General features: G+C 41.4%; 1 protein-coding gene and 1 pseudogene across 2 annotated transcripts in view; one reads left to right on the top strand and one right to left on the bottom strand.

Annotated features, from left to right (window-relative positions):
• Nucleotides 1-15,644, bottom strand: part of Tm9sf4 (transmembrane 9 superfamily member 4) — a 53,476-nt gene extending 37,832 nt beyond the window's left edge. The window contains exon 1 of one of the 2 annotated variants that reach the window (XM_004630796.3): nt 15,404-15,644. In XM_004630796.3, the coding sequence (XP_004630853.1) occupies nt 15,404-15,418 (15 nt within the window). In that variant the 5' untranslated portion in view covers nt 15,419-15,644. Of the gene's footprint in view, nt 1-15,291; nt 15,315-15,403 lie in introns of those variants that run through there. The other variant, XM_023714810.1, reaches the window with a different exon arrangement.
• On the top strand, nt 1,237-1,877 carry LOC105742110 (annotated as a pseudogene).
• Nucleotides 15,645-18,645: the final 3,001 nt, after the last annotated feature.

Here is an 18,645-nt window from a genome sequence, read left to right as displayed (position 1 = left end):
AATAAAATCATCCTGTGTTGTAAGGGTGGTTTTCTTAGTTGAACAGGTATGTGGTGCCTTCTTACCTCAGAAATATTTGCAGCAGATTTTCATTGCATCCAATAATTATGTCTAGCCTTTACTCTTCAATATTTTCTTGCTGAAAGATATCGCTGAGGTATCGTGCAGGTGTATACCCTAAAATTCAAATATTTATAAAGTTTTTATATTGGCTTGAAGATCCTGTAAATCATCATGGGGAAAAGATGTATCAAAATAAATGGAAGTTGGGGCCGGGGAGATGGCTCAGTGGAATAAGTGCTTCCCTGGCAAGCGCAAGGGCCTGAGTTCAATCCCCGGTTCCGCAAAAAAAAAAAAAAAACATTTTATAACGCATTTTTTAATTTAATAAACTTCAATATTGTTTAAAATGATAATTTCCCTTCAAATGACACGGAAAAGTTTCTTTCTTAAAAATTTTCATTTATTTAATGGAAACTTGCCTATTTTCACATGTCTGCTTATTTTATATTTTTAAAAGAAGTCAGTATTCAGCTATGTATTTTGCATAATGATTGTCAATTTTAGGGGCTTGATGTCATGTTATTAAAATCAATTAAGCAAAAAAAAAAAAAAAAGAGTAAAACAAAATCTAGAGGCTATGAAGAAAAAGGATATAGTGGGCTGGTCAAATAGCTCAGTGGATTAAAGTGCCTGCAAGCAGGCACAGGGGCCTGCCAGGCCGGCCCCGCCCCTGGGATGGGTGTGGTGGTGTGTGCCTGTAATCCCAGCACTTGGGAGGCTGTAAACAGGAGAATCACTATGAGTCTGATCTAGTGAGACCCTGAACACCGTGTAGACCCTTCCCTAAAATATGGGGGGGGGGGAAGAAAAATGATATAAAAGGGAAGAAAAATAGCACAAAAAAAGAATTTGGATAACAATATTTGCTATACACAAAACAAAGGGCTGATTTCTTCAATATATAAAGAATTCCTGGGCTGGAGAGATGGCTCAGTGGTCTAAAGCACCTACTTGAAACAAGCTTGGCAAAGCACAGGGACCGCAGTTGGATCCCCCAGCACCACATGCCAGCCAGCCCCGCCCCCTGGTGGGCTGAGCTGGCCACACACACATACAATAAATAAATGTAATAAATAAAAATAAATAAATAATTAAAAAAAAAAAGAATTCCTACAAACCAATAAAGGACAAATAACAGTTTAACAACGAAAGAGCTTAGGCTAGAGGCTTTGCATGGTGGGGGAGGAGGGCAGTACCGAGACAAAAGGAGCATGGCTTCCAGGGACTTTGAATATATTGGGAATCACCCTCACCAGACTTGCCCAGGAGAGAAAAGTTTGAAGAAATGACCACCCCTTTGGTTTTGTGACTGTCCCTACCAAGAATCCCGACGGTACAATGAACCTGATGAACCGAGTGCGCCATCTCAGGGAAGAGGACTCCCTGGGAAGGAGGCTTGTTCAAGCTGCGGATGCTTTTCAAGATGATTATTCATCCTCACCACCAAAATAAATTTGAAGGGCTGGGGAGATGGCTCAGTAGAATAAGTGCTTCCCTGGCAAGCACAAGGGCCTGAGTTCAATCCCTAGTTCTGCCAAAAAGAAAGAAATAAAACAAAATGTAAATTTGAGCCACCACTCTTCCACCCGAATATGTACCCTTCAGGCACAGTGCACCTGTCCATCCTGGAGGAGGATAAAGACTGGAGGACAGCCATCACGATCAAATAGATCTTATTAGGAATAAAGGAACTTCTAAATGAACCAAATACCCAAGATCCAGCTCAAGCAGAGGCCTACAGGATCTACTGCCAAAACAGAGTGGAATATGAGAAAAAGGTTCAAGCACAAGCCAAGAAGTTTGCACCCTTGTAAGTAGCAGCCTTATGGCTCTGCAGAAAGGAAGAGACTGGTTCGGCAAGAACTCATTTACACCTTTTGCAAATCCAGAATTGCTCGTGCAGTCACTAGTCGCCTGGGAGGGCTGGGTGGGCGCCATCTTCATTCCCACCACTGGCATACAGTTTTCATCCACTGAATTACCCCGTTTTTATACAGGGTGTCTTCCTTCAGTCTTTTGTATTTTTGATTGTTATGTAAAACTTGCTTTTATTTTAATATTGATGTCAGTATTTCAACTGCTGTAAAATTACAAACTTTATACTTGGGTAAGTCCCCTAGGAGCTAGTCCTACGCTCTCAGACGCAGGCATGCTTCTCACTGCTCTGAGCTGTTCACAGCCTCTAGCTGGCTGTACTAGAAGAAAATCACTTGCCCCTCCCACCCCTCATGTGGTCTCCTCAGAACCTAGGCTGTGTTGCTTATGGGCCTCAGATCCAAAGTCAGCTAATGTTTCCATTCTGTATCAATTCCTTTGTGTTTATTCCTATTTTTATTTTTTGGCAGAACTGAAGATTGAACTCAGGTCCTTGCACTTGCCAGGCAAGCGCTTATTCTACTGAGGCATCTCCCCAGCACCCTCTGTTTTTTTTTTTTTTAAAGAAATGATGATTATTATTTTTTTTTAATTAATTTATTTATTTGTGTGTGACTGTGTGTGGCCAGCTCAGCCCACCAGGGGGCGGGGCTGGCTGGCATGTGGTGCTGGGGATTGAACCAGCGGTCCCTGAGCTTTGCTAAGCTTGTTCTAAATAGGTGCTTTAGACCACTGAGCCATCTCACCAGCCCCCCCCCTCTGTTTATATGGCGTTTTATCTGTGTTGTTGTTTAGAGTAACTAAACTGTTTATATAAAAACAAACAAACAACAAAAGAGTTTAATGGCTAAACACAAAAGGTGGTCAACTTCATTGATAATTAAAAAAAAATACATGTCAGAATAATGACCTCCTACTTTTTACTATCAGAGTCACAAACCTTTAAAAAGTCTAGGAGTTCAAGAGATATAAGAAAATTGGTGGTCTCTGAGGAGAACAATTTGGCAATATATAGTTAGAACTATTACTGAAGGACTCCCAATCTTGGGAAAAAAAAAAAAAGAAAAAAAGAAAAAAGCAAGATGTACAGCAGCTTATGTATATAGCCTGGCTTCATTTAGCTCTCTCTCTGAAGACCAAAATCTACCACGCACATAAAAAATATATCTGTTAACAAGAAATGAGCAAACTGAACCCGCAACATGTTAAAATGTTTATAGATCATGACTAAATGGATATATCCCAGGAATGCAAGGATGACTTAATAGCTGATCAATTAATATAATACACCATAAAATGGCATAAATGACAAAACCCACACATCATCACAACAGATGCAGAGAAACACTTCACAACATCCAACCTAGTCATTATAAAAACTCAATTAGGGCTAAAAAGGAACTTCTTCAATCATAAAGGCCAGCAATGAAAAACTCAGTCAATATCACACTTAATGGTAAAAGACTAAATGCTAAGTTCCCCTAAGATTAGGACCAAGGCAGGAAGGCTCACTTTTATCATCTCTATTCAAATTTGTGCTCTAAGATGGTATACCAAAACAAATTAATTAAAAATTAAGGGCATCCAGGGCCTGGGAGATGGCTCAGTAGAATAAGTGCTTCCCTAGCAAGCACAAGGGCCTGAGTTCAATCCCCAGATCTAAAAAAAAAAAAAGTTAAATTAAAAAAAAATAATAATAAGGGCATCCAGATTGAAAAGAAGCACTTTTATTTGTAGTTCACAAAATCCTGTAACTAGATTAACCTAAGAAATCTACAAAACTGACTTAAGACAAATTCAGGAAGGCCATAGACTATCAGATCAATATATAGAAACTAATTATTTTCATATACTAACAACAAACAATTCAAGAAATTCTACTCGCTATCATAAAGAATAAAACATTACAAGGGCTGGGGAGATAGCTCAGCAAACTAAGGGCCTGCTTAGGCAAGTGCAGGGACCAGAGTTTGATCCCTGGCACCACATGGTGCACTAGCCCTGCCCCTGGGCACACCGAGTGGGCAACCAGTCTGTAATTCCAACACTGGGAGACTTGCAAACAGGAGGATTACTAAGAGTCTGAGCTGCACAGTGAGACCCTGCACAAAATACAATTAAAAAAAACTAAGAACAAAACATTTAGAAATACATATTTTATTATTTTTTAAAATGTATTTGGTACAGGGACTATAGGATCTTCAGGGTCTCACTATGTAGATAGGACTCCTAGTGATTCTCCTGTTTTTAGCCTCCCAAGTACTGGGATTACAGGCTTGCGCCAACAAGCTCAGTCATCATTGCTGTCTAAGCGCACCCTGGGGGCAGCCCACAGGGCAAGCCAGGGAGCAAACTCCCGCTGTTGCGCTCTGCCTAAACTGGCGCTTTAGTCCACAGAGCTATCTGGCAGGCCCTTAGAAATACGTATTTTAAGGACTTGTATATTGACTTACACATTCTTGCTAAGGAGAATAAAAATACCTAGCTAATAATTAGAGCATTATTTGTGGATTATAAGACTCATTTTTTGTTTTATGTATTTAGTAGAGGGTCCATTGGGTCTCACTGCATAGTGATTCTCCTGTTTTCAACCTCCCAAATGCTGGTATTACAGGCACATACCACCAAACCCAGGCTCACAGCTGTCTCAGCCTGCCCCAGGGGCAGGGCAGGCATGGCATGCCAGGGATTGAGTCCCTGCACTCTGCCCAAACAGGCGCTTTAGTCCACTTTATCTGGCTGGCCCAAGACTCAATATTGTTAGGATAGCAATTCCCATGTTTATCTATGGATTTATTTTATTTTTATTTTTTTAAATTTTTTATTTTATTTAAATTTTTATTTATGTGTGTGTGTGTGTGTGTGTGTGTGTGTGTGGCCAGCTCAGCCCACCAGGGGGCGGGGCTGGCTGGCATGTGGTGCTGGGGGATTGAACCGTGGTCCTTGTGCTTTGTTTAGCTTAGCTTGTTCTAAGTAGGTGCTTTAGACCACTGAGCCATCTCACCAGCCCCTTATCTATGGATTTAATTCAACACCTATCAAGTTTTTGTAGAAACTAACAAATTGATTCTAGAATTTATGCAGAAATGGAAAAGTCCTAGAACATCCAAAACAATTTTGACAACAAAATTGGGGGGGATGTGTATTACCCAATTTCTAAACATCATAAAGCACAGTAATAATAACAGTGTTGTAAGGGTAGGTATAACAAAGGAACAGAATTAAAAGTCTAGAAATAATTTTAAAGTAAATTTATTCCTCTCTTCCTTCCTTCCTTTCTTCCTTCCAGGAGCAGAATCCACACTAGGCAAGTGCTCTATTACTAAGATACATTACTAGCTCTTTTATTGTGAGACAGGGTCTTGCTGTGTATCTCGGTTGGCTCAAACTTGTAGTTCTGCTTCAGCCTCTGCTGTGCTTGGCTTAAGTGAAAAATCTTTGTAAATCACTAATCTGAAAAGAGACCTGAAATCGTGTATCTGATAAGAGACATGTGTCAGGAATATAATGAGTTGTATTGCAACTTAAGAAGACAACAAGCAACTCAATTTAAAAATGCACAAGGCCTGAGAAGAGTGATACAGCACTTGCCTAGCATGTGGGAAGGGCCTGGGTTCAACCCTGGGGGTGCCATGGAGGGGAGATTTATATAGATAATAAACCAAAGAAGATACATGAGTGAAGAAACACATTAGAAGATGCTTAATATTATCATTACAGAAGTACAAACCAACACTCAGTAACTTGACTAAACAACTAAGTATAAATCAGGACACAGAGAAACTAGAATACTCATATACTGCTGGTGGGGATATAAAGGGGTACAGTCACTATAAAAAGTTTGGCAGTCACTTAAAAAGTTACTAGCCCTGACCAACTATGGTCATTTTATACATAAATGTTCAGCAAAGATTTTTATGTGAATATTCATAGCAACTTTAATCACAGTACAGTAGTTGCCCCTTATTCATGGCTTTATTTTCTAGTTTCAGTTACCTACAGTTAACCAGGTTTTGAAAATATTAAAAGTCCCAAAGGCCAGGGAGATAGCTCAGTGGCTTTAGGGCCTGCCTGGCAAGTGAAAGATCCTAAGCTCAATCCCCGGTACCAAAAAACAAACAAACAAACAAACAAACAAACAAACATATAAGAAGTCCTAGAAATAAACATTGCATAAATTTCAATAACTTTAACTATGTTCTTTTTGGTGGAACCGGGGATTGAACTCAGGCCCTTGCGTTTGCCAAGCAAGTGCTTATTCCACTGAGCCATCTCCCTGGCCACTTTTACTATGTTCTAACAGTTCTTTTTTTATTATTGCTAATCTCAACAAGTCTGGTCTATAAAATTAAACATCATAAACATGTATGTACAAGATGATCAACAAATATGAACATTTAATTTTAAAAATTATTACAGAAAAAGACATACTGCCATTAATTTCCCCCAAAACTACTCCCCCTCACTTTGAATACACTTATCCCATTGGTCTTGTCACTTTCTGAAATGGTCCAAGAAGTGCCAGATGCTGCACAGAGCCAGATACAATGAATAAGATAGATGACAACACATGGGAATGTATTTACAAGCCTGCCTTTTTGTTGGATGGCCATAGGCAATATTCATTGAATTTTTTTAATCACAAGTCATGAAGACATTCACTAATGTCTTCCAGAAGTGCTTCAGAAAGAGGTAAGAAAGCTAAGATGAATTCAAGGAAAAAGTATTTTGAGGGGGATTAATGGCAACATGCCTATTACTGTACTACACTTTTCATCATTCACTAGATGGTTTCTGACATTCACCTGGTGGATCTTGGCATGTGTTCCCTTGGATAAGAGGGGTTATTTACTATAGTTCAAAATTGGAAACAATCCAAAGGCCACCAATTAGTGGAGAAACAAAATGTAGTATAGCCACACAATGGGAAACAATTCAGCAATAAAAGAATGAACAGGGGGAGATGGCTCAGTAGAATAAGCGCTTCTCTGGCAAGCACAAGGGACTGAGTTCAATCCCCAGTTCTGCCAAAAAAAAAAAAAAAAAAAAAAAGGAATGAACAACACAGATGAACCTCAAAAACATTATCCTAAGTATAAGAAGCCAGATGCAAAAGTCTGTACATTGTATGATTCCACTCCCTCAAAATGCATGGAAAAGGAAATCTACACACAGAAACCAGATCAGTGGAGCTGGCTGTGGGAGCAGAGGTTGATTACAATGTCAGTCCCTTGACTATAAAGGAACTTGTGGGGGTAACAGAAATGTTCTAAAATATTGTGTCATTGTGGTGATGGTTGCAGAAGTTGCACATTTATTAAAGTGCATTGGATTTACACTTACAATGAGTGGTTTTATGGTATTAAGTCATATCTTAATAAACCTGAAGAAAAAATAGCAAAGGGGAAGTACAGATGAATGTGGCAATATACTGGGAATTGTTGAAGCTAGATAAGGAGGCTTAGTTGTACTCAATTGGCTGGCCTATAGCTCAGTTTTTTAAGGAATGTATAGTAACAAAGTACCTGCTTCCTGAGAAATTCCTCAGGGTTTTTTTTTTTAAAACATGATCTCACCATGTAGTTCTGGCTGGCCTGTACTCACTATGTAGCCCAGGCTGGCCTTGAATTTATGGCAATCCTTTTACCTCAGCCTCCTGAGTGCCTGAGTGCTGGGATTACAGGCATGGACCACCACATCTGGTTTCAATAGTTTAAGTTTCAATAGTCTCAGTAATTTCCATGTAAGGTCCAGTATGCAAAACTGGTTAAGTAGTTAGCAAACACACTTTTGCATGTTCAGAATCATGAAAGGAGGCAGAGTCCCAAGAGATGCGAACAGCTCATTCACCATTCTACTGGATTTACAAGACACGAGACTGCAAAGACATCCCATTAAGGAACAAGGTGATGGTAATCTAGAAGCCTTCTGTGCAGCAATCCAATTATTTCATCATAGCAAAGACACGGCTGACTTGGAATGTTATAAACTCACAAGACCCAAGCAAGATTTTTTCTTCCTAGTTTTTACTCTTGGGGCCTGGACATTCAGAAAAACCTATCCCAAACAGCAGCTCTGGATGTAAGGGTGATCTGGCTGTGACTTCTGTCACCCCACTGATGGCCAGGTTGACTCGGTTGATCTGGCTGGCTGGTGGGTGTCCCCTTCCTCCCTCAACACTCCACATGCATCCTTCCAGAAGCTGTGCGCTCACTCAAAGAGAACAAGTACCCACCCCCATAAAGGACCATTCCTTGGTCAAGGGTATATGAGTAACTGTACACGCCTGCTAGAACCTCCAAACAAGCTCTCAAGATCCAAACAGCAACTCAGTTTTGGGGCTGGTAGCACAGAAAGTCCCTTTCACTCTCCAAATTTTGCCCTACTCAGTTTGAAAGGTGTACATGATCAATTTCTTCCAAAGAAAATAGGAAGTTTCCCTTGAGAACTGAAAATTATTATTTCATTTACTCACATTTCTCTGTGACCAGAAGTTAACTTTTCCTTTCCTGGAACCCTCTGCTTTGCAACTTCTTTTTCCATAAAGAGCATCACGTGGCCATAAAATCTGGCCTATTTCTTCTATGTCTCTCCTGCCACAAAAGTAGCACCTTCATCACAGAAAGCTTAGCTACCTTTTCTTAAAGACAGTTATCATTTTAAGACTACATCAGTAACTGCTCCTTAAATTCCTTAAAGAAGAGTGGTGGTGGTAGGAAAAGAAGACAAAAGAAAAATAAAAAAGGACTAGGGGTGCAGTTTGCCAACGGTTAACTGAAATCAGTTACCCAATCAGGTAAAGTTCCTTGAGAATTCAACAATAGGACAATGAAGGCTACTTATCAAGCAGTCCCATGGAGTTAAAGAACTCACAGAGAAAAAGAAAACAAAAAATCACCTAGAACCAAATTAGACACCAGAGACTGAAAATGTAGCTTTTATTTCAGAGCCCACAGATACAGAACAGCTATTGAATAGAAACACATAAAGAGATTCAAAACTGTTACTTGAGCGGGAAAGGCTGTAAAAATCCAGTTGCAACTAATAACCATCTTCACAAAGCAATAGCAGTCAGACTTAAACCATGAGGCTGGAGTGCAGAAATATGCTGCCCTTTCCTCTGCCTCGGGTATATACAAAAATCTCTCAGCTAACCCAAGCAACAGGCTTAAATAGGACATTCTGCAACTCTTCAAACCTTGAAGTCAGAGTGCTATCTCCGTGCAGGGCACTTTCAACTCATATTTCATTTAATCACAATAATCCTTTCGTGTGCGTGTTTTTTTAGGGAAGGTTTACAGGGTTTTCAGGGTCTCACTACTAGATGGACTCGTAGTGATCCGCCTGTTTACAGCCTCCCAAGAGCTGGGATTACAGGCCTGTGCCACCAAGCCCAGTCTCAATTGGTTTCTCAGTGTGCCCCAGGGGCAGGGCCAGCATGGCAGGCCCAGGGATCGAACCCGGCCCTTGTGCCTGCTTGCTGGCGCTTTAATCCACTGAGTTATTTGGCTGACCCAGTAAACACAATAATCCTTTTGAGAAAAATATCCTCATTTCAGGAAACTGAATCAGTACAGAATGACGCAAATGTTATGAAGATGGATGGTGGTGTTGGCTGCATAGTATTATGAATGTACTTAATGTTCTGAACTGTGCACTCACAAATGGTTAAAACAGTAAATTTTATTTACATATATTTTACCACAAAGAGAAGAAGAAAAGGGGCCGGGGAGATGGCTCAGTAGAATAAGTGCTTCCTTGGCAAGTGCAAGGGTCTGAGTTCAATCCCTGGTTCCGCAAAAAAAAAAAAAAAAAAAAAAAAGAGAAGAAGAAAAAAGAAAACCCAGAGTCACAGTTCATATTCAGCCTGGGCAACTTGTCAAGACCCTTTCTTAGAATTTAAGAAAGTGCTGGGATGTAGCGCAGGGCTCCCTGGGTTCAATCTCCAGTATCAGTAATGTGTGTGTGTGTGCACTCCCTGTCAGGCTTATAGTGCCAAACAGTCTGGCCACTTCATAAAACCAGTCCAAAGTCACAGTATGTGGGATTCTAGGTAAGATTCTTAAGCTAACTCTTAGGCCAGAATTTCAAACCCTGGGAGTTTTAATGGATCAGGCATAGATAAGAAACCAGGTTAAAACAGCACAGAAGAAAGCAATGAAGAGATGCAGTAATACTTGGGTGTCCCTAATCATGCCCCATTTGGGAAACACTAGTTATCAGCAAATGGTTCAGGGATCAAAGCAGGTTTGGAGGTAGATGGCACCTATCATTCATCTGTGGCCAGATGGCCCTCTCATCCTGAGTCCTTCCCATTTTCCTGCCAGTGTCTAGAGATCAAAACTCAACCTTCTCCAACATTCTGCAACTTGCCTCTTTAATGCCAAGATCAAAGGAGAACTTTTGTCCAAGTAGTAAAAGAAACCAAGAGGCAACTTAATTCATTCCCAGCACTTCCTGAGGAGATTAAGGGCATTCTTCTAAAAGGAACCCTCAGAGAAACAAATTTAACCATGGTCTGTGGTTAGCATCTCATCTCCAAGGACACAGGAGCTCCTGTAGAGTATGTGCCAAGTGGGGCAACTCCAGAGATCAGACAGACAACACCACCAACACAAGACAACAATTTGGAAAGTTCACAGAAACAAAACAAAAAAAACCACAATCTTTTTATTTTATGGGCATACCAGCAAAAGTCACCTTCAATGAGTACTAGACCACCGAATTTTCAATGTGGAATTTAGAACCATGAAGTCCAAATCTCAATTGCACATGTTACACATGGAAAACAGACCAAGAAGGCCAAAGAAATTTGTTCAAGCTAGGCACTGAGTCTGTCAGTGGCAGTGTTGGGACTAAGCCAGGCTACTGACTCCTGGTCAGTTCTTATTCCTGTAGGCTCCTGATGCCCAGCCACACATAAGGTCCAGAAGAGACAGTGGCTTTGCACACAGGAGGCTGGGCAGAGTTCAGGCATCCTGCCTCCTGTGCAAACTCTTTCATCCAGCTGCGCTGTGGTTAGCCGGCACAACTCTATCATTAACGGCCTGTGCCTTTGACTGGGGCTGGGGGGTAGGGGCACTTGCACGCACAGCCTCCATCAGCTCAAAAGAATCTACTCTTCAGTTTATTCCTCTGCCTGAAGACTGGACTAAGCCCAAGTAAGCTCAAAACAACCAGAAGTGACCCAGCAACTCACCCCCAAAAAAGGTATTTATGTAACAAGTTAGATGAATATTCACATCAGCATTATACCTAACAGCCCAGGTAGCAAGACTGCCATGAGTTAGCTTAATGATCTAAGTGCCTGTCTCACAAGACCCAAGTTCGATCCCTGGTACCAAATGCTGTGCTGGCACCTGGCCACAAAACTGGGTGTGGTGGCGCACACCTAGATCGGACTCATAGTGATTCTTCTGTTTACAGCCTCCTAAATGCTGGGATTATAGGTGCATGGCACCAAGCCCAGTCTCAATGGATGTCTCAGCAGGGGGGGAGGCCCCCCCCCCTCCCGGCACTGCAGGGCATGACAGGGATCAAATCCCCAGCTCCTGTGTCTGCCTGCAGGCTCTTCAACCTGCTGAGCTATCTGTCTGGCCCTCTAAATTGTGTCTTTTAAAGTGTAAAATTTACAGTATGAATTCTAATCATTTAAAAAATTGTAACAAGAACCAATACAGTCTTGTACAGCAATTAACCACTAGGAAGAATGTATGCAGTGTATTATTTGTTGAAACTGTACTTTTGATTTGATTTGAAACTGTCTCACTGCTATATGTTTATCAATAAAACTTTGAAAAGAAAAAAAAAAATAAATGCCATAGTACTCAAAAAAAAAAAAAAAAAAAAAAAAAAAAAAGAACCAATACAGTATGAAAGATATATGAGAGTACAGTTTATCCTCTAAACTGAAATTTCTAGGCTCATGAACTCAGTATACATTTCTCAGGTTCCACCAAAAAACAGGAACATTTTCAAAGCAGTTTCTCACAAAGAGTAAGATATGAGCCTGCTTCTCATTTCAGACCCAGCCAGATCAAATCTACACCCTGTAACTTTATACCATAGCCTACAAAAAGTCCAGGGCAGGAAGAAGACAAGAAAATAAGAACTTCAGTTTACACTAGTTACTATCTCATTGCTCAGGAAAGAAGTCTAGACTTGCAGGTTTAGCAAATACCCACTGTGTTAAGTAGACCTTCAAGGTAGCAGCCCAGCCTTTGGGGAAAAGCCTTTCACTAAGCTGAGAGAGAGAGAGAGAGAGAGAGAGAGAGAGACACACAGAGACAGACAGATAGACACAGAGACAGAGAGACAGACCGACCTTTGAAATGTGTGCCCATAACCCTAACTTTCCAAATAACAAGAAGAAACCCAAAACCCCAGCCTTTTCCCATGGCCACTGAATTCATTAGTTAAGTTCCTCTTTGGTTGTATGACTTGCTTCAGAAACCCATATGCCCTAAATTAGACCTACACACCCTATCCCTAAAGTTGTGAAATAATCTAGGTGTAAGAGTATGGGGACCACTGTGACTTCCATGTAATCAAATACTTGACACAAACCAAACTCACTTTTGTGACTGACTCCATATTGCCTGTTACACTCTGTATTCAATTTGCCTCCCTGCTTTTTTACTACTGCACTAATCATGCACCCTTTTAGCTAGCTTCTGTATACCACACGGTAGATATCACATACTTTCTTTTCTTTTCCCTCTCTCCCTTTCCACCCCCCTCCCCTTTGTTTCCTGCACTTGCCAGGTAGCCACTTATTGTATTAAGCTATCTGCCCAGTCCTTTCTTTTCTTTCTTTCTGTTTTCCAGACAGGGTCTCACTATGTAATCCAGGATGGCCACAAATTCACGAACCTCTTAACTTCCCGAGTGCTAGGATCACAGGTGTGTGCCACCATACAAGGCTTCTTACATTCTCTTGAAATCAGTTAGTTTTCAGCATGGAAACATGGTATAATATCACTAAGTGGCATAATACACACTCACTGTTTTCTAGTGTGCAAAAAGGAAAATCCACACCCTTTTGAACAGACTGTCTAGCATATGAGAACAAGGTGGGTCTCCTAAAAAGAGTCCTGGAGGGGAATAGAAGTCAATCAAACAGAACAATCACAGATTTTAAAAAACGCCTCAAATAGCCACCCTTCTAAAAACATAGTTACTCTTGGCCCCTCTTCAATTTCATCTTGCACCAATCAGTCTCTTACAACCACCCCCCAGCTCCCAGCATGCTTTAACCACTCCAGTCTTCTGCAATGTTTCCCAAATGTATCAAGCTTTCTCCTATATTGACCTTCATAATTTCCCATTTCCTCCACCCAGAACATTCTTTGGCTCTTTCTTGTCAACCTTCAATTCATTATCACTTTCTGAGAAGACTTCTCTGATCATTCCATCTCAAATACAGTAGTTGTGTCACCTAGTCATGCTGATTCACTCCAATTTCACCTGGCTATCTTCATTGTGCTTCACATTGACATTATCTTACTCATGTATTACTTGTTCACTACCTCTCATCTCAGACTAGAAAAGCTTCACAAAGGTAGAGACCTTGACCCTCAAATTCACAACTACACTTCCAATTCCTTGAGAAGAGTAAGCACTCAAAAATTTGCTAATTAGTCAAGCATGGCGATGCATGCCTGCAATCCCATCACTCCAGAGGCTGAGCCAGGACTCCTGTTGAATCTGATGCCAGGCTGGGTATACAGTGAATTCAAGACCAGTCTGAACTACATGGTAAGATCCTGTCTCAAAACACGATTTTGTTTTTTTGCTATTTAAATAAATATGTAGCAGAAATATGTATTGCTAGCTCAATAACCTTTTAACATTTTCTGAAGAGGGCAAGAATTTCCCAGGGCAGTGCTCTGCCACATTATTGAACTTTTCCCCTATGGCAAAAGGGTGTGACTTCCTCTCAAATTCTTACACCATCCTTGTTCTAAATGTGGTAAAGGAAAAAAATGGGTTTCAAAATATTATTTTGGAGTTTTGTTCCACTTATGGTTCAGACTAAAATCTGAGACTGTACAAATCAGGTACGGCAAAGCTGTAAATTAAATTTTTGGTGGTAGTATTGGGGATCAAATTGAAGACCTCATGCTCATTGGCAAATGCTCTACCTCCGAGCTACACTGCCAGCACCAGACTATGAAATCTTTCTCCATTAAATAAAGGTAAGTCAACAGTCAGTTGACACAGGAGAGCCTTTACCAGTCAATAATCAACCCCTTTGGGGAAAACAAACACCAAAGAATTTAAACAAGAATCTTTCTTTGCTTAAGTTCAAATGTCATTTCCTTTTTGGGGGACTTCCTTGTCACTCACTCCTAGGATAAAATCTGCTGAGGAAGCAATTCCCAGGAAGATTCAGGAAATCTCTATGGACCGATTGCAATTTTAGTTATGTCTACTGACAAGCAAAACATGAGTGGAACTTCTAGAAAAAAAGGACAGTCCTTTAAAGATTTACTTTCAAGGCTCTAGACCAGAAGCCAGAAGGTTCTGACCCACCCTTTAAGCACAGGTTTTTTACTTTCATCCTTATCCACACACACTTCATCTTAAGGAATCTCATCATAATGAGCCTTCATCCCTAAGGAGCTGTGTGAGCCAGGAAGGGATAGAAAAAATGTTTTTCAAAACGTAGTTCATGGACCACCTCCTCAGAATCACTGGACTACTCTGAAAAATGAGTAGTCACTAGTAGTAGTCACTCCTTGGCACTGCCCAACCCTACAGAAATCAATCTTTGGGGGTGAGGCTTAAGAATTGGCATTTTATCATGCCTCCGCACGACCCTTTAAGATTCTTAATGCACAGTAAAGTATGAAAATCAGTGGTATAAAAAGACGTTAGGGGAGAAATAAGGAGTTGAGAGAGAAAAAGCAGGGAGTAGGAAAGGACCTGGGGATGGAAAATGGGGTGAGCATACTCTGGGACAGCAGCAATCCTGTGGGGTGAACGATGGAGACAGGAAAGGGTGGAATGACAGAGCCTGGGTTAGGAGGCTGGTCAGAGGTGAGGTCGCATCCAAGTACTGGTCAGAATGATGGGGAGGCGGGGAAAGTACGGTCTGCACGTGAAGAGGAGCGAGGGTGGTTAAGAATTTGGGTGGGGTGTTCTTCAGATGCGTTAGGGCTGGTAGGTGGAAACTGGGAAAATGAAGCTACAGGGGGCGGGGATCGAAGTAGGAATAGGAACCCGCAGAGATAGTGGCCGAGGTCTTCTTCCGAAACGGCGCCCCTCCTCAAACTCCTGGCCTTGACAAGCCTGACTGAGCACGAGGCCAGGAGAAGGATTTTGGGGGAGCCAAGCCCAGTTAGGGATAACCTGAGGGAGGGTCCTGGAGGTGGCTGGGGACCAGGCAAGGGGCGCCGGAAGGTCCTGTGATAGCCAGGCGGTCCCCGCTCCAGCTCCGGCTCCCGGAGTCTCCTTCACTCACCATCGCTGCCGCCATCTTGGATCCACGTGTCGCCGTGATGACGTCAGCGGAAGTGGTGCTTCCCTGGTTACAGACTAACTCCGAGAGGTAGTCGCCCAGCAGTAATTGCTCATATAATTGCAGTCATCAGAGAGGTGAAGGTGATTTAACCTCTCAACAGCTTGGGCTAGATAGTAAGGTCGCGGATTAGACGAAGAGAGAGGACAGTGTAACTACTGGAACCATATTAGCTCCTGGCAGAGAGCTCACCTCCCCTACACCCTCTGCCCTCTGGGTAATGGGGAGTGTGAAACGCGCTTGCTCTTTGGGCGCCATCTTTACTATTGGCAGGACGTCCCGTTGCCAGGGTTACCTGGATCCTTAATTCAGAGGGTAGAGGTTGGCGTCTGGGCTTCTACAGCCGCAGGACTCTAGCAGTAATTTGTAATTATATATTTACTAGGCTATCCTATATCCTTTCTTTCCAATTTTTTTTTTTCCAGAGCCAGGGATTGAACTCCTGCCCTTGCGCTTGCCAAGGAAGCGCTTATTCTACTGAGCCATCTCCCCGGCCCTCCTATATCCTTTCTAATGTGCTGTAGCCTTTTATTTTACCTTGTTCTGCCTTATTGTCATCTGCAAAACTGAGAAGGTATTATACTTTACCTACATCACAGATTTAAGATGAGGATTCAGGGGCTGGTAAGATGGCTCAGTGGTCTAAAGCACCTACTTAGAACAAGCTAAGCTAAACAAAACACAGGGACCACGGTTCAATCCCCAGCACCACATGCTAGCCAGGCCTGCCCCCTGGTGGGCTGAGCTGGCCACACACACACTAAATAAACAAATAAATATTAAAAAAAAAAAAGATGAGGATTCAGTGACATAATACATTGTATATATTTAACAAACAATTATCATTATATGCTTATATATACACTCCTTTAGGCAGAAAACAATCCATTGTTACAAGAATTAATGAAAAGCAGCATACTTAGTGAAGGGAGACTTCTTTGAATGTAGGCTTCACTATGCAAACTAGCTAAGTGTATTACTTGAGGCAAATCACTCAAACTTTCTAAGCCTCAGTTTCCAATATTAGTAAGAAGGGACACAGACAATAGTATGTAAATTAGGAAAGACCTTCAAGTTCATTTGGTCCATGTAAGTCACTGTAAACGATATCAGTGGTATCTTCTCAAACTGTTTAAAAAACTGTTAAAGCAATAATCATGGTTAATGATAATGATCAGCATTTACTAAACCTCTGCTGTGTGCTGTACCATTTTGGATTATGCAAAATGGTTCTTAAAGCTTTTGGTTCTCTAATTCTATCTTTTGGAAGTGGACAGTTGAACTCTAATACTCACGTTTGAGCACTACTGTGGTAGATTTTCTGCAAAGATAGCTCCTCTCCTCCTTGATTGAGCATATTGTTTCTCCTGCCAAAACATAGACTATTCTCCTTTTGAATATGGTGGGACATCATTTCCTTTGACCAATAAATGTGATGCAAGTGACTGCTAGTTTTTGATGTAAACCTTGAAGGACTTGGCAGCTTATACCTCTACCCTCTAAGGTGTAAAGAAGTCTGGATGCCCTACTGAAGAGTCATATAGAGAGACACTGATAGCCAGTCAGTGCTCCAAGATATTCTAGGAACTCCAGCTGAGCATTACATATGAGTGATATCATCTTGGACATTCCAACCCCAGCTGAGCTATCAACAAAATAGAGCCACAGGAATGACCTCATCAATATTATGTGGAACAAAAATCTTTCCAGCTGAGCCTAACTGTTTAAGGTTTGGGAATGGTTCATTATACGGTAATAGATAACTGAAACATACCCATAAACTTTTTTTTTTTAAATTTTTATTTATTTATTTGAGAGAGAGAGAGAGAGAGAGAGAGAGAGAGAGAGAGAGAGAGAGAGAGAGAGAGAGAGAGAGAGAGAGAGGCCAGCTCAGCCCACCAGGGGGCAGGGCTGGCTGGCATGTGGTGCTGGGGGATTGAACCGCGGTCTCTGATGCTTTTGCTAAGCTTGTTCTAAGTAGGTGCTTTAGACCACTGAGCCATCTCTCCAGCCCCATAAACTTTTTTTTTTTGAGAGTGCCTTGCTATTTAATTCAGGCTGGCCTTGAAACTCATTATGTAGTCCAGGCTAGCCTCTAATATGGCAGTCCTTCTGCCTCAGTTTCCTGAATGCTGGAATTACAGGCATGCCCTACCATGCCCAGTGATACCCATGAACTCTTTTGACCTGTACAACCATACTAAAGAGTAGCAGGTCAGATGTTGTGTGCCCAAAGATAAAGCTTGAATGACACGAAAGGTTTGCCAGTCTCACATTTAAAGCCAGGTTGCTGATTTACAACCAGTTCTGCTGGAAATTGGGTGCTGGATGTATCTTACCATTTCTGGATCCCTGAAGATAAAGGACAAATGAAGAACAAAGCTGCATAAATAGTATATTATTTCTCAATACTTCCATTTTTCCTTCTCATGTTTCATATTTTCCCCAATGGGCTTCCATGTGCCAGTGTCTATCTGACATAAGCGAAAATCCTCTCCTTTTTTTCTTGTCTTGTCTTGTCTTGTCTTGCCTTGTCTTGTCTTGTCTTGTCTTGTCTTGTCTTGTCTGCCTGCCTGCCTGCCTGCCTGCCTGTCTTTTTAAGACAGAGTTTTACTATACAGTTCATGCTGGCCTTGAACTCATTTTGTAGCCCAACCTGGCCTCGAACTCACTGAAATCCTCCTATCTGAGCCTCCTAAGTGCTAGGATTACAGGCATGAGCCACCATGCCTGTCCAGCATGTTTCATTTAAAAGTTTTTTTTTTAAATGTGGTAAAATGTATATTTACCACTTTAATCATTTTTAAATGCATGATGGAAGCACTTAAATGGTCAGCTACTGAACATCTCTTCATAGCTCTGTGCTCAGCAGCATTGCTTTGATAGCTGGGCCAGCTATCCACAAAGCTCTGTGGCAGAGTGCACAAGAACGCGCTCATACTTGCTGCCGTAAATAATGTTTCAAGGAAATTTTCTTCTAGTGCTGGGGATTGAAATTATGCTAGGCATCAATCCCCGGTTCCACCAAAAAAAAAAAAAAAAAAAAAAAAAAAAAAAGAAAGAAAGAAAGAAAAGAAAAGAAATTATGCTAGGCAAGTGCTCCTCTGAGCTACACTCTCAGCTCCCAATTTCTCTTAAAAGCAGAAGTAGAGTCATGACATGCCAGTTAGTGCTAAGATGTCTCT

The sequence above is a fragment of the Octodon degus genome, unplaced genomic scaffold (assembly GCF_000260255.1).
Source record: "Octodon degus isolate 3935 unplaced genomic scaffold, OctDeg1.0 scaffold00037, whole genome shotgun sequence".
NCBI lineage: Eukaryota > Metazoa > Chordata > Mammalia > Rodentia > Octodontidae > Octodon > Octodon degus.
Note: the sequence above shows the minus strand (reverse complement) of the source record. Positions and strands in the feature narration are given on the sequence as shown.